General features: G+C 36.5%; 1 protein-coding gene across 2 annotated transcripts in view; it reads right to left on the bottom strand.

Moving 5' to 3' along the window:
• Positions 1–547: 547 nt before the first annotated feature.
• LOC117411187 (fasciculation and elongation protein zeta-2-like) overlaps positions 548–13,957 on the bottom strand; it is a 107,332-nt gene continuing 93,922 nt past the window's right edge. For both annotated transcript variants that reach the window (XM_034018457.3, XM_034018458.3), the window contains 3 exons: positions 12,206–12,281; positions 10,334–10,399; positions 548–3,110 (listed from right to left, as the gene is read on the bottom strand). In XM_034018457.3, the coding sequence (XP_033874348.2) occupies positions 3,094–3,110; positions 10,334–10,399; positions 12,206–12,281 (159 nt within the window). In that variant the 3' untranslated portion in view covers positions 548–3,093. The remainder of the gene's footprint in view (positions 3,111–10,333; positions 10,400–12,205; positions 12,282–13,957) is intronic.

Below are 13,957 nucleotides of genomic sequence, written 5' to 3'. Positions count from 1 at the left end.
GTAATACTTTAGAAGCAAATACCCATGAAATAACTAGTGATCATAGTCATTTTCTTTAGACCAAACAAGGTCACTAGGTTGTGTTCAAAGCTGTGTTTAAAAAAACAAAACAAACAGACCAGTGAAAAACTTGGACCCATCTAAATGCCTCATTAAGTAGAAAGCCCACTGTCACTTGTAGAGAAATGCTGTTCTAGCATACAGGTAATTCTGCTTTATTGTATACATAATCAGAGGTTTAAATATATGCCTCTGAAGACTTTACAATTCCAAAAGGTAGTACTGGTTATAGCACATGATGGATCAAATACCACAGATTTAGGTGTGTTTTATGGACACACTTAGTTTCTGGATAGAAGGACACAGTTAATTGGATTTGGGTAAAATATAACTATGGTATTTGCAGCTTTTTTCATTTGATTATACTTATTAACCTATTGTGGGCTGACCCTCAAGGACCACGATTGCCTAGCCTTGCATTAGAATCATATTAAAGGTAAACAAAACATGCTGCTTTTTCTTTTTTCACAAGACATAACAGATCCTGTCTCCATGTTTTTTTGTTTGTTTGTTTTGTTTTTTCACACAGTACACAAAACAGTACAATTTACAAATTCTGGCTAGCATGCAGTTGTTTCTACATTTAATAAGTGCTAACATGTCCACAGTCATTTATTATGTTGACAATTGAGGAACATAGTTAAACTATAACTCTATTACAAAATAAACATTCATTGCACATGATTATCCTTAGCTAGAATGGGGTGGTGGTGCCTCAACGTGATGACAAAAAGCAAAGGGAACGTTTCCATTGGGCATTTGCATTCAAATAAAATTGGAGGAAACCCTTCCATTGTATCTATTGCTCAACAACTGAATTTGTGTCTCATTACACAAAAAAAAACCTGAAAAAGAAAAACCAAAACAATCCTCTGTGATTCATGCAAGTTCTTGCAGCGGACATGGAGTTATTTGTTATTTTGTATTTCTGGTAATGCCTTTTGCTGCATAACAAGCTTTAAAAAACACATGTACACGTTTACAATTATAATATGATAAAATGTTAGGATTCTGAATTGTGTGTTTGCCCGATACAGGTGAGAAAATGCAGCTGGATTAAAACATTTACTTCTGCCATAACCTTCTCACTGGTAACTAAAATATAATTTTGAATTTGATATGTTAAACCTATAAAACTCCAGAATCACATCCATATATGGTCAAAAAAAAAAAACATAAAAATGACCCATTAAACTGTCCAATTTTTCAGGTGGGCAATTAGCATAAAACTTCAGTATTATATTAGACATTAGTTACATACTGTTGTACAGACAATATTCAATTACATCTGAAACTCACATTGTAATTATTAAAGGCTCTTTATTAAAATGTAAAATCTTTCGAATGAAAAATACTTCCAATAATTGTTAGGAAATGCTTGTCCTTTTGCTTACACAGTCAGGCAATAAGAATTCAGAATACTAGTCATCACCTCTGCTTTGTAGTAGCTGTTTGTCAAAGAGGTTTAATTTATTAGTTTTAAATATCTGAAGCACAGTCTCTTCCTACCTTTCAGGTGAACCTCCCCATGTCCACGATACACTCATATCTGATACTTTTGTTGTCCTGGCAGAATGTTAGCCTTTTGATATAGCAGCATCGAGTTTTAAATCACCCTCAGTATTAGTGTGTTTCAAAACAAGAAGTATCCAAGGCTGGTCACCCTTTTTAAAACCTGACAGTCATAACAAAACATATGCAATAAAACTGACGTAATAGGCCAAACAGATTCATGGTTCAGGGGTTTGTCATGCCTACTTAAAAGATCATTAGTGTTACATCATGATTATATTAAAATCCATTAAATGATAAAAAGTTAATGTCTAAAGCACAAGCCACATAATAGCTATAACTAGAGGATGAAACAAGTTCACTTACAGAGCTTGCTAGTATAAAAACAGGTCTCAGGTTTTACCCAAATCAGAAGACTTCTCCTTTACACTTAATGTGGCCTGTAGTTGTTACTTAATTAAATTGGCAAATGAGAGGAACTTGACTTTGATTCACCCACTGACAGAATTAAAAAGCAGATGTATAAGGTGATTTAAAATTTGTAATCTTTGATATAATACCTCCCACCCCCTTCCTCAAAATTGAATTTAGCTGACACTCAAGAGAGACACCAAAGATGCAAAAACATATGAATATTAATAAAACAAATTAACTCTCTTTATTGACCTATTTTTTTATAAGACAAAAAATTAGACTCCCACCTAAGACCAAAATTACATATTAACGATAACAAATCTGTTCAGACTTGGCGCGCCAAGGACACTCCAACTATCTGAAATGATGCGGACTGTGTGACTTATTGTTCTGTGTTAGACCTGCTTTTCTCTGGAACCCAAAGATAATGCTGTGTTGTACAAAAGTACAGACTTAACAAGTACTAGTAGATGCCTGGATCGTTCTTGAAACACTGCTCGTAATTAATACTGAAATATTAGAAATTTCACTAGATTGCATAATTTAGAAGAATTAGTCATAATTTTAAATGTCTTCAGTGCAGCTTAATATGACTGAACCCACTATCCCACAACTGAAATAAACTCCCTTTAAAACTGGAAGGCCACTTTTAAAACGCAGGTTGGTTAAAAGTTTAATTGCACGTAAAAGTTAACGACGCCCCTTCACAACAGAAAGGAAAGGGAACACCTCTATCTTCTACTCACTATAAAAATAGTCATTACATTTCTAAAAACAATACTTGTTAAAACTGTACAGTTGTTCCTTTTTTTGTTCTCTATGCTCTGAAGTCTTTAAAACAACTACGGCATGGTAACTACATATATGGTTTGCTAACTCAGTCTGAGTCCATGGAAATAAGGGGTAAGTCTCTGTTACCATGCTAAAAGACCTAAACTCCAACAATGAATGGGAACTAACTAAACACCTGGCTACACGAGAGCTCTGATGGGGAAAAAAGTTATTCACTATGAACCACAGAAATTAGTCCTCCTAGTTGTCATGGGAACAAAACAATTCCATCCGAGTGCCCAATGCCATGCTCTTCTTGGAGTCCAGATCCTTAATTTATGTTGGACAGAGAACTGCAAAACAGAAAAGGAAATGTTAGTGCACAAAACAGGGAAGAAAGAGCAGGACCATGAGTAGCCTTAGCAATGCATGTACACTGGCAGCATTACCTTGTGGTTGTCTTAAAGAACAATGCTCCATTCTTTACTATACATTTGTTAAAAAGAAAATGATTATTCTTTTTAAAAAACATTACAAAATACACACATTCTTTCTATTTGTACTGATACAGGTATACACAGTTGTGGATAGGCGTAGCATACGTAAGCAATAAGGCACGACAGGGTGTGGGATATACTCTAATATCCACACGCCCCGGGTGCGTTATAAGTCACGAGGCAAAGCCGAGTGACTTTAACCGCCCATGGTGTGTGAATATTAAAGTATATCCCACACTCTGAAGTGCCTTATTGCGTTTATAAAATGGGCCAACTAACTAAATAAAAAAACATAATTAAAAAAAACGTAAAACATGTTTTAATTTACAAAAAACTAATTTTTATTAACCCTTTGTGGTCCTATGTCGGACCAGGTCCGACATTACAATTTTCCCTTTCCGGTCTGATGTTGGATCCTGTCCAACATCATCAAAAAGACGTAAAGCACAGGTCTCTAGTCGTTTTTTCTCCGGAAAAAGACAAGAAAACCATTCAATGGCCGAGTGAGACCGATAGGAGCCGAGAGAAGTCGAAAAAAAAAGGATCGCATTATTGAGGAGTTGATATGCAGTGCCTTTTAAACCTGTTTTACTGAGAAAAAAATACTTTTAAAACAGCACGTGTAAAATAAACAGCGCGTATGAAAATAAATTGGACCCGACGCGCCCGAGATGCGTTGAATAAATGGACCGCTAAGGGTTAAATATCCTTCTGCCTCTGACCTAAAAAATAGTCCCTTATTTAAAATATAAAAAAATAAAACCAAAAATGCATTAATTAAATTATTATTATCAGAAACATTGAACTGATTAACAACAAGAAGCACTATTTATAGATGTTAAATTGAACACTGCCATTGAAATTGCAGCTTGAAGATTTACAGGCCCTTTTTTAGATGTTCATTCTGAACAGTAGGTGGAGCTGCAGCAAGCGATTTCGAGCAACATGGTGTTTGATTCATTGTCGTCCTTGTCGTTGCCTGAGGAAATGCAGCAGGAGAATCACACAGACCTCCTTTGCCACGTCTGGCCATATTTAGTTGCACATCAAAACAAACCTCTCACCACAAGACCTGCAGCAGTGTCAGATGACAGCATTGGGGGATTACTATTGATTTTTTTTTTTTTTTAATCGTCCTTTTCCGGGAGTAGTGACAGGAGGTATCCATACAAGATGTGCGGTACCGTTTCACAGTGGCAACAAAGATGTTTGCATTTTGAAATACTCCGATAGTGGCACAAAAAGGACACCCGATGCCCAGGCAGTGGACTGTGTATTTTCTCTTTTCTTTTTCTATGTCCAGAAGCTGTGCTTCAGTATTCGATGCCTAGCAGTATTACTTTTTTTTCATCACTTGAATAAGTGTTGAAAATGTGGTTAGTCATGCTTATTAATATGCATTTAAATATGGCTACCGTTTATAGTTTTCAAAATTCTAGTGGCGTATGGATATCTACAAGTGATTCGCCCCTTTTTGAAAAAAAGTTCAACTCATGAGAATATGCCGTAATAGTCACAACCCCATGTGACCTATTTTGACCAAATCAGGATAGAGTATTTAAAAGACCCATTTTATAAAGAAAAATGACTGATACTAGATCTCAAATTGTTATTCTAATAATAGGCCTCAGCTTTGCCCTGTGACAAGCTATTTGTAAAGTGAAGGAAACAAAGAGGGAGAATGCTCCTTTAAGAAAGCTTGACATTGTGAAATTTCCACTGAGCTCCCAGTGGACTATTTTTAAATGACATAGATACAGGATCTTGGGTTTATGTATAGTCGAAAGTCCTTTTGAAAACCAATGCATCAAAAGGTCAAGCTAAGTAGGTCAAGTACAAATTACAGCAAAGCAAAAATGGTGAACAAGTACGAAAAAAAAATACATCAAAAGGTAAAGAAAAATGCATGAGAAAGTTTTTTTTTGCTAGGACAGATACTTTTGGTAGACAGTATTAACCCAAAGCAATATGAAATATACAAGAATAGGATATTTTATTTAGCTCTCCTTGTGCTCTCCTTGTGGTCTTCTTTTGGTCCACACAATATAATTTCTGATACACTGAACTAAACGTTGGACATTGAATGAAATACTGCACAACTGCAGACCAAATCTAACGGCAGAAACAAGAGCATCATACAAGTATCTAGTGTAAAATTTGAAACTTGTGCCCAGCCTAATTAGACTCACTTGCCTGTGATGTTACTGTCTTTAGTAAAAAGTTTACAAGACATCGTTGCCTTGTCTACATGAAATTAAAACACACTAATTTTAAAATCAGAGGATATGCAGTTGGGAGGTATGAAATGGGTTATGATTTTTTTTTTTTTTCAGGGCAGTTTCTAACTAGAAAAGCTGTACTAAATCTAGAAGATGTGCAAGCGCATGTCTCCCGGTAAGGAGTTCTGTTGATTGGGGAATGCTGGGTGTAGTGGTGGTGGTAAGGCAATCTAAGAAAAATGGGGTCAAACAAGGAAACAGGTGTCTACTGGCACTACAATGGTGCGTAGTGCTCAGGAATGAGGTGCTTGTTGATTCCTGTGGCTACATACAATGTAAAACAAACCTCGATCCAGGTTTCACACGAATGCTAGCAACAACACAAAAGCAAATAAAAGAAAAAAAAGGTCAGGAAGTACAGAAAACAGAACGGAAATAACAAAAACCACCAAGGAAAATGGAACTGAACAAATCAAGTACTTCACTATGTATAAACAAATAAGAATAGAAAACGATAAAAAGCAATTCTTAATCATAAATGGAAGGTTCTTTTAAAACATATTCTCTAGTAATTCTCAGTATCTCGATAAGGTGGAGCTATTTTATTACTAGCAAACCTTTTTTACATGAGTTACCTGTGAGCACAGGTTACCAAATGAGGCTGCAATTGCGGTCTGCAAATCTGGTAACGTGCTATAACTTCTTGGTTGAATCGGCCTATGCAATTACTAAAGTATGTCAGGCTATTTATAATAATCATACATTAAGATACGTTTTCATGGCAGGTCACAGCCTTTTGTACTTGCTTTCCAGCAAAAGATACGGATAGTGTTAAATAATAAATTTAGACAGTATCATCTCACAGATTATAAATACGAAATGTAAAACATTAAAATTAAGAGTGACTGTCAATTTATAAAAAGATGGGGCCCTATTTCTGTGGAACAATAATATTTTTGAAGTACAGCAAAACCACAGCAAATAGTGAACTTACATTAAGGGTCTTTCATCCATAACTATAAAACACTCAAAAGTGATACAGTAATACTAAAAGAGACACTTGTGATATCATTGTATACTTTTATTTTATTACTACTACTGAAATTAATGGTCACTTAAATTTACTTGATCCTGTTTAAAAAAAAATCCAAAAAATTCTGGTGTACAAAATTTTAGTGCTCATCATGCCTTTCAGCACAAAGTAACTTTTCAGAAAGATACCCCTAGGATATATTAGGGTCATACACTGAAAAAGAAATACAAATTGACGTGAATATATAGTAATATGGTAGACATGTCTTAATCATTTGAGTATTTAAAGTGTTTAACTGGAAATAGTTGTTCAACATGGAAGGTAATTACCAATTCCAATAAAAAGAAAACTATCCAACTACAGTGCCTTGCGAAAGTATTCGGCCCCCTTGAACTTTGCGACCTTTTGCCACATGTCAGGCTTCAAACATAAAGATATGAAACTGTAATTTTTTGTGAAGAATCAACAACAAGTGGGACACAATCATGAAGTGGAACGAAATTTATTGGATATTTCAAACTTTTTTAACAAATAAAAAACTGAAAAATTGGGCGTGCAAAATTATTCAGCCCCTTTACTTTCAGTGCAGCAAACTCTCTCCAGAAGTTCAGTGAGGATCTCTGAATGATCCAATGTTGACCTAAATGACTAATGATGATAAATAGAATCCACCTGTGTGTAATCAAGTCTCCGTATAAATGCACCTGCACTGTGATAGTCTCAGAGGTCCGTTTAAAGCGCAGAGAGCATCATGAAGAACAAGGAACACACCAGGCAGGTCCGAGATACTGTTGTGGAGAAGTTTAAAGCCGGATTTGGATACAAAAAGATTTCCCAAGCTTTAAACATCCCAAGGAGCACTGTGCAAGCGATAATATTGAAATGGAAGGAGTATCAGACCACTGCAAATCTACCAAGACCTGGCCGTCCCTCTAAACTTTCAGCTCATACAAGGAGAAGACTGATCAGAGATGCAGCCAAGAGGCCCATGATCACTCTGGATGAACTGCAGAGATCTACAGCTGAGGTGGGAGACTCTGTCCATAGGACAACAATCAGTCGTATACTGCACAAATCTGGCCTTTATGGAAGAGTGGCAAGAAGAAAGCCATTTCTTAAAGATATCCATAAAAAGTGTCGTTTACAGTTTGCCACAAGCCACCTGGGAGACACACCAAACATGTGGAAGAAGGTGCTCTGGTCAGATGAAACCAAAATCGAACTTTTTGGCAACAATGCAAAACGTTATGTTTGGCGTAAAAGCAACACAGCTCATCACCCTGAACACACCATCCCCACTGTCAAACATGGTGGTGGCAGCATCATGGTTTGGGCCTGCTTTTCTTCAGCAGGGACAGGGAAGATGGTTAAAATTGATGGGAAGATGGATGGAGCCAAATACAGGACCATTCTGGAAGAAAACCTGATGGAGTCTGCAAAAGACCTGAGACTGGGACGGAGATTTGTCTTCCAACAAGACAATGATCCAAAACATAAAGCAAAATCTACAATGGAATGGTTCACAAATAAACATATCCAGGTGTTAGAATGGCCAAGTCAAAGTCCAGACCTGAATCCAATCGAGAATCTGTAGAAAGAACTGAAAACTGCTGTTCACAAATGCTCTCCATCCAACCTCACTGAGCTCGAGCTGTTTTGCAAGGAGGAATGGGCAAAAATTTCAGTCTCTCGATGTGCAAAACTGATAGAGACATACCCCAAGCGACTTACAGCTGTAATCGCAGCAAAAGGTGGCGCTACAAAGTATTAACTTAAGGGGGCTGAATAATTTTGCACGCCCAATTTTTCAGTTTTTTATTTGTTAAAAAAGTTTGAAATATCCAATAAATTTCGTTCCACTTCATGATTGTGTCCCACTTGTTGTTGATTCTTCACAAAAAATTACAGTTTCATATCTTTATGTTTGAAGCCTGAAATGTGGCAAAAGGTCGCAAAGTTCAAGGGGGCCGAATACTTTCGCAAGGCACTGTACAATTATGATTGTATTAATGTTATGAATAGCATGAAATGGTTGCTGGTGTTGCATCAAAGTGTTTCAAATACCCCTGTTGCATTTGTTGCTGGAGGCAAAAGGTAATAAGCGTTGGTTCTGCAAATTAAAGTAATTCCATAACCTTCCTCCTAATTATATCATCCGGTAACTTCAACAAAACCTTAACTTTGCCACTCTAACATAGCTCCCATACTGTCAAACATTTATATAAATGGTAAGTGCCTTAAACTAGGACAGAGGAAATCTATCCACACTAAACATGACTGAATCAACATTAACTTATTGTATGCAGTGTTTATTTGGGCAACAGGCTGGGGGGTAGAATAAGCAGTACTTTCCTCCTTCACTATACATTTGAAATCAAAATCATGTAGGAAGTACAATGGAGTCCATAAGTAAGGCTACGATTTTGGCGGTAATCTTTAGTGCATTTCACGGCCGAGGTGCGGCAAAAAAACAAGAATTCACAGAGAGGTCACCAAATGTAGTTTTAGCTACATCAACATACAGAAGAGCTTTTAAATAGCACACCAAAACCAATAAAGATTATTGTTTCTGACTACTGATAAGTTTAAAATGTTACTTTAGAGTACACAACTTATAGTACATACTTCAACTCCGACATTATCTCTGGTCTGAGCCGAGCCTGTGCTACAAGTCGTAATGACGACATCTATGATCTTGAGAAGTGCGTCTTTTTTGGAAAGGTGTACAGCTTTAACAAATCAAACCTTTCAACTGTCATTCTAAAATACCTCTCACTGTCACACACCCGCATCTTTCAAATTAAATGTTTGAAATTCTCCCTTTCAGGTTCTCTAATGGTTGAGAGGACGGATGTACCAATGACGTACCGCTTGTGTAAGAGGTACAAACTCAGCACATATACTTAAATGTCAAGTTATCAAAATTTCTGTATTTAAAAGTATGAACAGCTGTGACCATTTTGAGCAGTAAAAAGGGCTGCGACACGATACGTCTTTCGTTCAGCAAATATTGAAGCTGCACAGCTTTTATAGCTGTCTGCGCCTGACGTATTGCATTCATCTGGGAAAAAAGTGTGAACTAGGCTTTAGCGTTTCCCACGATTCTGAAACAGCATGTTGTAAAGAAAGCCTCTGTAAATTGGTAAACTTCTGTTTTCTGATGCATTTGTTCTTCTGTTACAGAAAACACCACTTAGAATTTTTTATTTTATTTTAACTGTCACCCATTTACATGCTTTCTCGCTCAGCTATCTTATTCGCTGACCTACATAGCTATACGTAAATTCTGCGTGCATACACAGCAAACAATTTACAGATATTCGCAGATTTGTATTTTCAGTGCATGACATACTGCATTTTTAAAGGAAATAAAAGAAGTGCCAAATAAAATGTGTTTTTACATCCATTTACAATATTTCACAGACTTTATTTAAATTCAAGATTTCCATGACCTCCATGACAAAATCGTAGCCTTATCCATAAGTACCTTTAGTAAAATCTGTTTGATAAAAATATTTTGCCACTCAACAGATCTGTTTTAACAGCTCAGAATTTGAATGTTGAATGCCACACACTTCTTTTCTAACTTATGCTGGTCTATTAAGACTTTCTGAAAATTCTTAAGTGAACAGTTGAATATTATGTTTGTAAGCCTACATTATTCAATGCTAAAACGCAATCATCCTCTACTGTACAGTATGTCATCTAATTAGGTAAATTAGAAAATGCATGAGCTTTTTGAATGTTCAAGATGATCAAATTTGATGTTGGATGGTTATGATCTGTATCCAACACTGGACAAAAAGCAGCAGCAGTTACTTTTTTACCTTTTAGAATGTAGTCCGTCAGTAAGCTTGGCACTTTCTCACTGTCCTCTCTCATGGCATGAAGAACTGGATTAGAAAATAAAATGCACATATTAGACATGGAACATATTCAGAAAGTTATGTCAGTAACATTCATCCCTACCACACCATTACAAAATGCTACTACTATTGTGAAAAAGTAAACCACCACCATTTAAAAAAAAGCAGAACTTTATCCACAGTACCATTGTAAAAAAAAAAATTATAGACAGAACACAAGTCCATAACAGGGTAGGCAAGCAATATGAGAATGTTCTTTTACCACGTACAGTACCACATGTCATGTTTTTTTTTTATGACAATACATGTACGCACATTTAAGACCTATATTAGCTACAACCACTAAGATGTCCTCACCAGTTTCCTTTGCATTTAATAAACAGTTCTCTAGATACATGTAAAAATGCAACAGTGACATTGACACTTCCCCACCCCATATTCTCACCATTAAACTAGATTTGTAATTGTAATTTGTAGTGAGAACCGTGGCTGCTAACCAAAGCACAACCTGGACATAATCTAAACTTGCAGTTCATTGTTAAAATCAAGCAAATTTAGCATTTCAATGACATAGGCACTCATTAAAAATGCCATGTGGTATCATCATCAAAGCTTGAGAACAGCAGCAAAGCATCCATGGTGGCATAATGTAATATGCTTGGCAGTAAAACAATACACTTTTACTGGAATACCTGTTCTAGAATTTGACTGAATCATAAAACAAAGCTTTGTACCAAATGTGAAAAAAACAGGGCTACTTTTAAGTACACTAAGGTTTGCTGAATGTGTTCACAGCACACTACTGTTCCAGTAATTAATTTATGGATACGCAAGAAAACAGTTCAGGACTGCTTGGAACCCATTTGCATACTTGAAATGTTACCCTGTTGGGTCATTATCACATGGAAATGATACACATTACAGGTACGTCACAGCTCAAAGTAAAGGGTACTGTGGAGGAGGATTTAAAAAACATAAGCTCCCCTCACACGGATGCTTCATTAGTTTGGGCAGTGTGGAGTCCTAAAATCTGTTGCATAAGAAGTACATTTATAGTGTGGTCATGGTGGAAGGATAAATTGGCTTCACAAAAATGAAAATAAAATTAATATACAGCAAAATGGTGAATAACAGTAATGTTGTTGTCTTTGGTGTCACAATTATTTTAAAAGGCTTGGTTATTACTCCTTTAAAGTCACACATGTGTCCCAAGTGCATAATGAACAGGCTTTTTAAAATGACAATTTATTCTCTTGGGAGGCTATAAATTAAATAGGGACAGAGTTCAAAACCAGTCGCCCCCACCATTTCAGAAGGAGTGTCCCTTGACATCCATTAAATCAGCAGTGGTTCAAACTATTCTCATTATGCGACCCTCAACTCCAACCAAAACAAATGAATCAGGTTTAATTAAATTCGGATTTACATTTTCTTATTACACCTCATTCCGCAAGGAGTTATCCATACCAGTTCTTGGATACACACGGAGAATGAAACAATAATGTTTCCTTAGTCCCAGGAGTCTTGAGTTAAATTGAAGTGTTGTAGGGTTTTTTTACCAGTGTATTATGGGTATTTAATTTTCTCCAACTAAAGCTAAAAAGATAAGAAAATACACATGGAATGGAAAAGTAAGTTACCTCATGCCTATTGCTTGCTTTGTTTCACTACAGGCATACACTGGTGTTTGGTGAAAATACTTATGTACATTTACATTTAAAATACATTTTTGTACCAAGTGGTTTATGATTACACAAAGGACCAACGTTAAAAACAGCAACACATAGCACCTTAAGATGTATACAGTGTCAAGTTTCTCTTGGTTTTACTTACTTTTGGTGAGGATTTGAAGATCTTCCACAGAAAGTGGACCTCCCTTTTTCTCATAAGGAATGACTGTAGTCAAATACTGTAAGAGAAATAGGATTTGTTAGTAGGGGTGTAATGATTCATCAAATATCAATGCATCGCAATCTTTTATAAAACGATCTGATACACGATCCATGGCTTACTAAACATTACAAATTATTTTTTCATTTGTAATCCACCACATGTATTGATCAGCAAATCAAAAGAAAAGGATTAGTTCTATTATCCAGTGGCTGTATGTAAATTTTAAGTGGGTGTATCCCATGATGCAATTTATAGCACATCAGCTTCCGGAATTCGTGTTCAAGAGCAATGGCGACTCAAAGTTTGGTGAAAAAGTGAAACTCAGGAACCTGAAATTGACAGCCCTTTTGTACATTATAAATCACCAGTGTGGACATATTATTTAGGGTTTCCTGTCACTAAAGAAAACAGCTTGAAGAAACTTGACAAACAATACTGTATGCAAGCTATGCAAAACAAACCTAAAATACACTGGAAATACAACAAACATGTCAATGCAAATACGCCAGCATCATACAGACGTCAATTTGCAGGATGTGTACAGAAAACCAAACGACACGATCAAGTGTAACACACCTTCGTCTTCCAGGAGTCACAGGTAATCTTTCCAATTATAAAATAATTTAAAATGTTATCATATATAATGTTAGCTGTACATGAAGTACAATAGCTCAGCTTTTTCGAAGTTTATATCAATGAAAACACTTTATTTTTCATACACCAAGGTATACAAAAAATGAAGTTCCCAAAACAATATTAATACACAAAGCGAAACTTTGACCACCAACACAAGTCGTTTCAAAATATGAGTTGTATAAGTCTTCCTTTATTTATTTATTTATTAACTCTGGCAGTTTCATTTAGTAGTCTACAGATTATTAAAGCGATAATAAATTGGGCATTATTTAGATGATTGTTTGACACATATTGCTTAGTATTTTTCTTTCTTTCTTGGGTGATTTTTTTTAACTGCTTCATAAACTCAAGCAAGTGACATATTCTTGATTGGTAAATAAATGGCTTTATGTCTGTTATTTATGTCATTTAAACAGATGTATATGTGTGTGTGTGTGTGTGTGTGTGTGTGTGTGTTGGGGGGGTTACATGCATCATGATACATGTCGTGAGCACAGTGTATCACCTCACCCCTATTTGTTAGTGGTCAAAGACTTCTCTGATAGATTTTCTGCGGTTGCTATCCAACCTAATTAAAAACTAAGTACACATGTGAGCTCCACATGAAGGGGGTGGAGGGTGGGGTTGGAGGGTGGGACAAAAAGCAGCGCTTGACATGAACCAGACCTGAATGACCAGAACAACCTTTTTTTCTAAGATGGTCTACATAGGCCACCTACTCGCGTGTTCCATATGACTTATGCTTTGGTTTTTTGTTTCTTTTTAAAATTTAGTAGTCGCCAAATCATTTTTACCCCGTTTTTCTCCCAATTTGAAATGCCCAACTGTATTTAGGCTCAGCCCACTGCTACCACCCCTGCGCTGACTTGGGAGCTTCGAAGACGAACACATGCTGACCGACCGCTTCTTTTCACTCTGCAGGCCCGCCGTGCAGCCAGCCCAGAGCTACAGCGCGGAGGACAACGCAGCTCTGGGCAGCTTACAGGTAAGCCCGCAGGCACTCGGATAGTCTACAATGGCAGAGTGGGAGCGACAGGAGCCAAGACAAGCCGAAAA

This window comes from Acipenser ruthenus, chromosome 6 (assembly GCF_902713425.1).
Source record: "Acipenser ruthenus chromosome 6, fAciRut3.2 maternal haplotype, whole genome shotgun sequence".
Taxonomy (NCBI): Eukaryota; Metazoa; Chordata; class Actinopteri; order Acipenseriformes; family Acipenseridae; genus Acipenser; species Acipenser ruthenus.
Note: the sequence above shows the minus strand (reverse complement) of the source record. Positions and strands in the feature narration are given on the sequence as shown.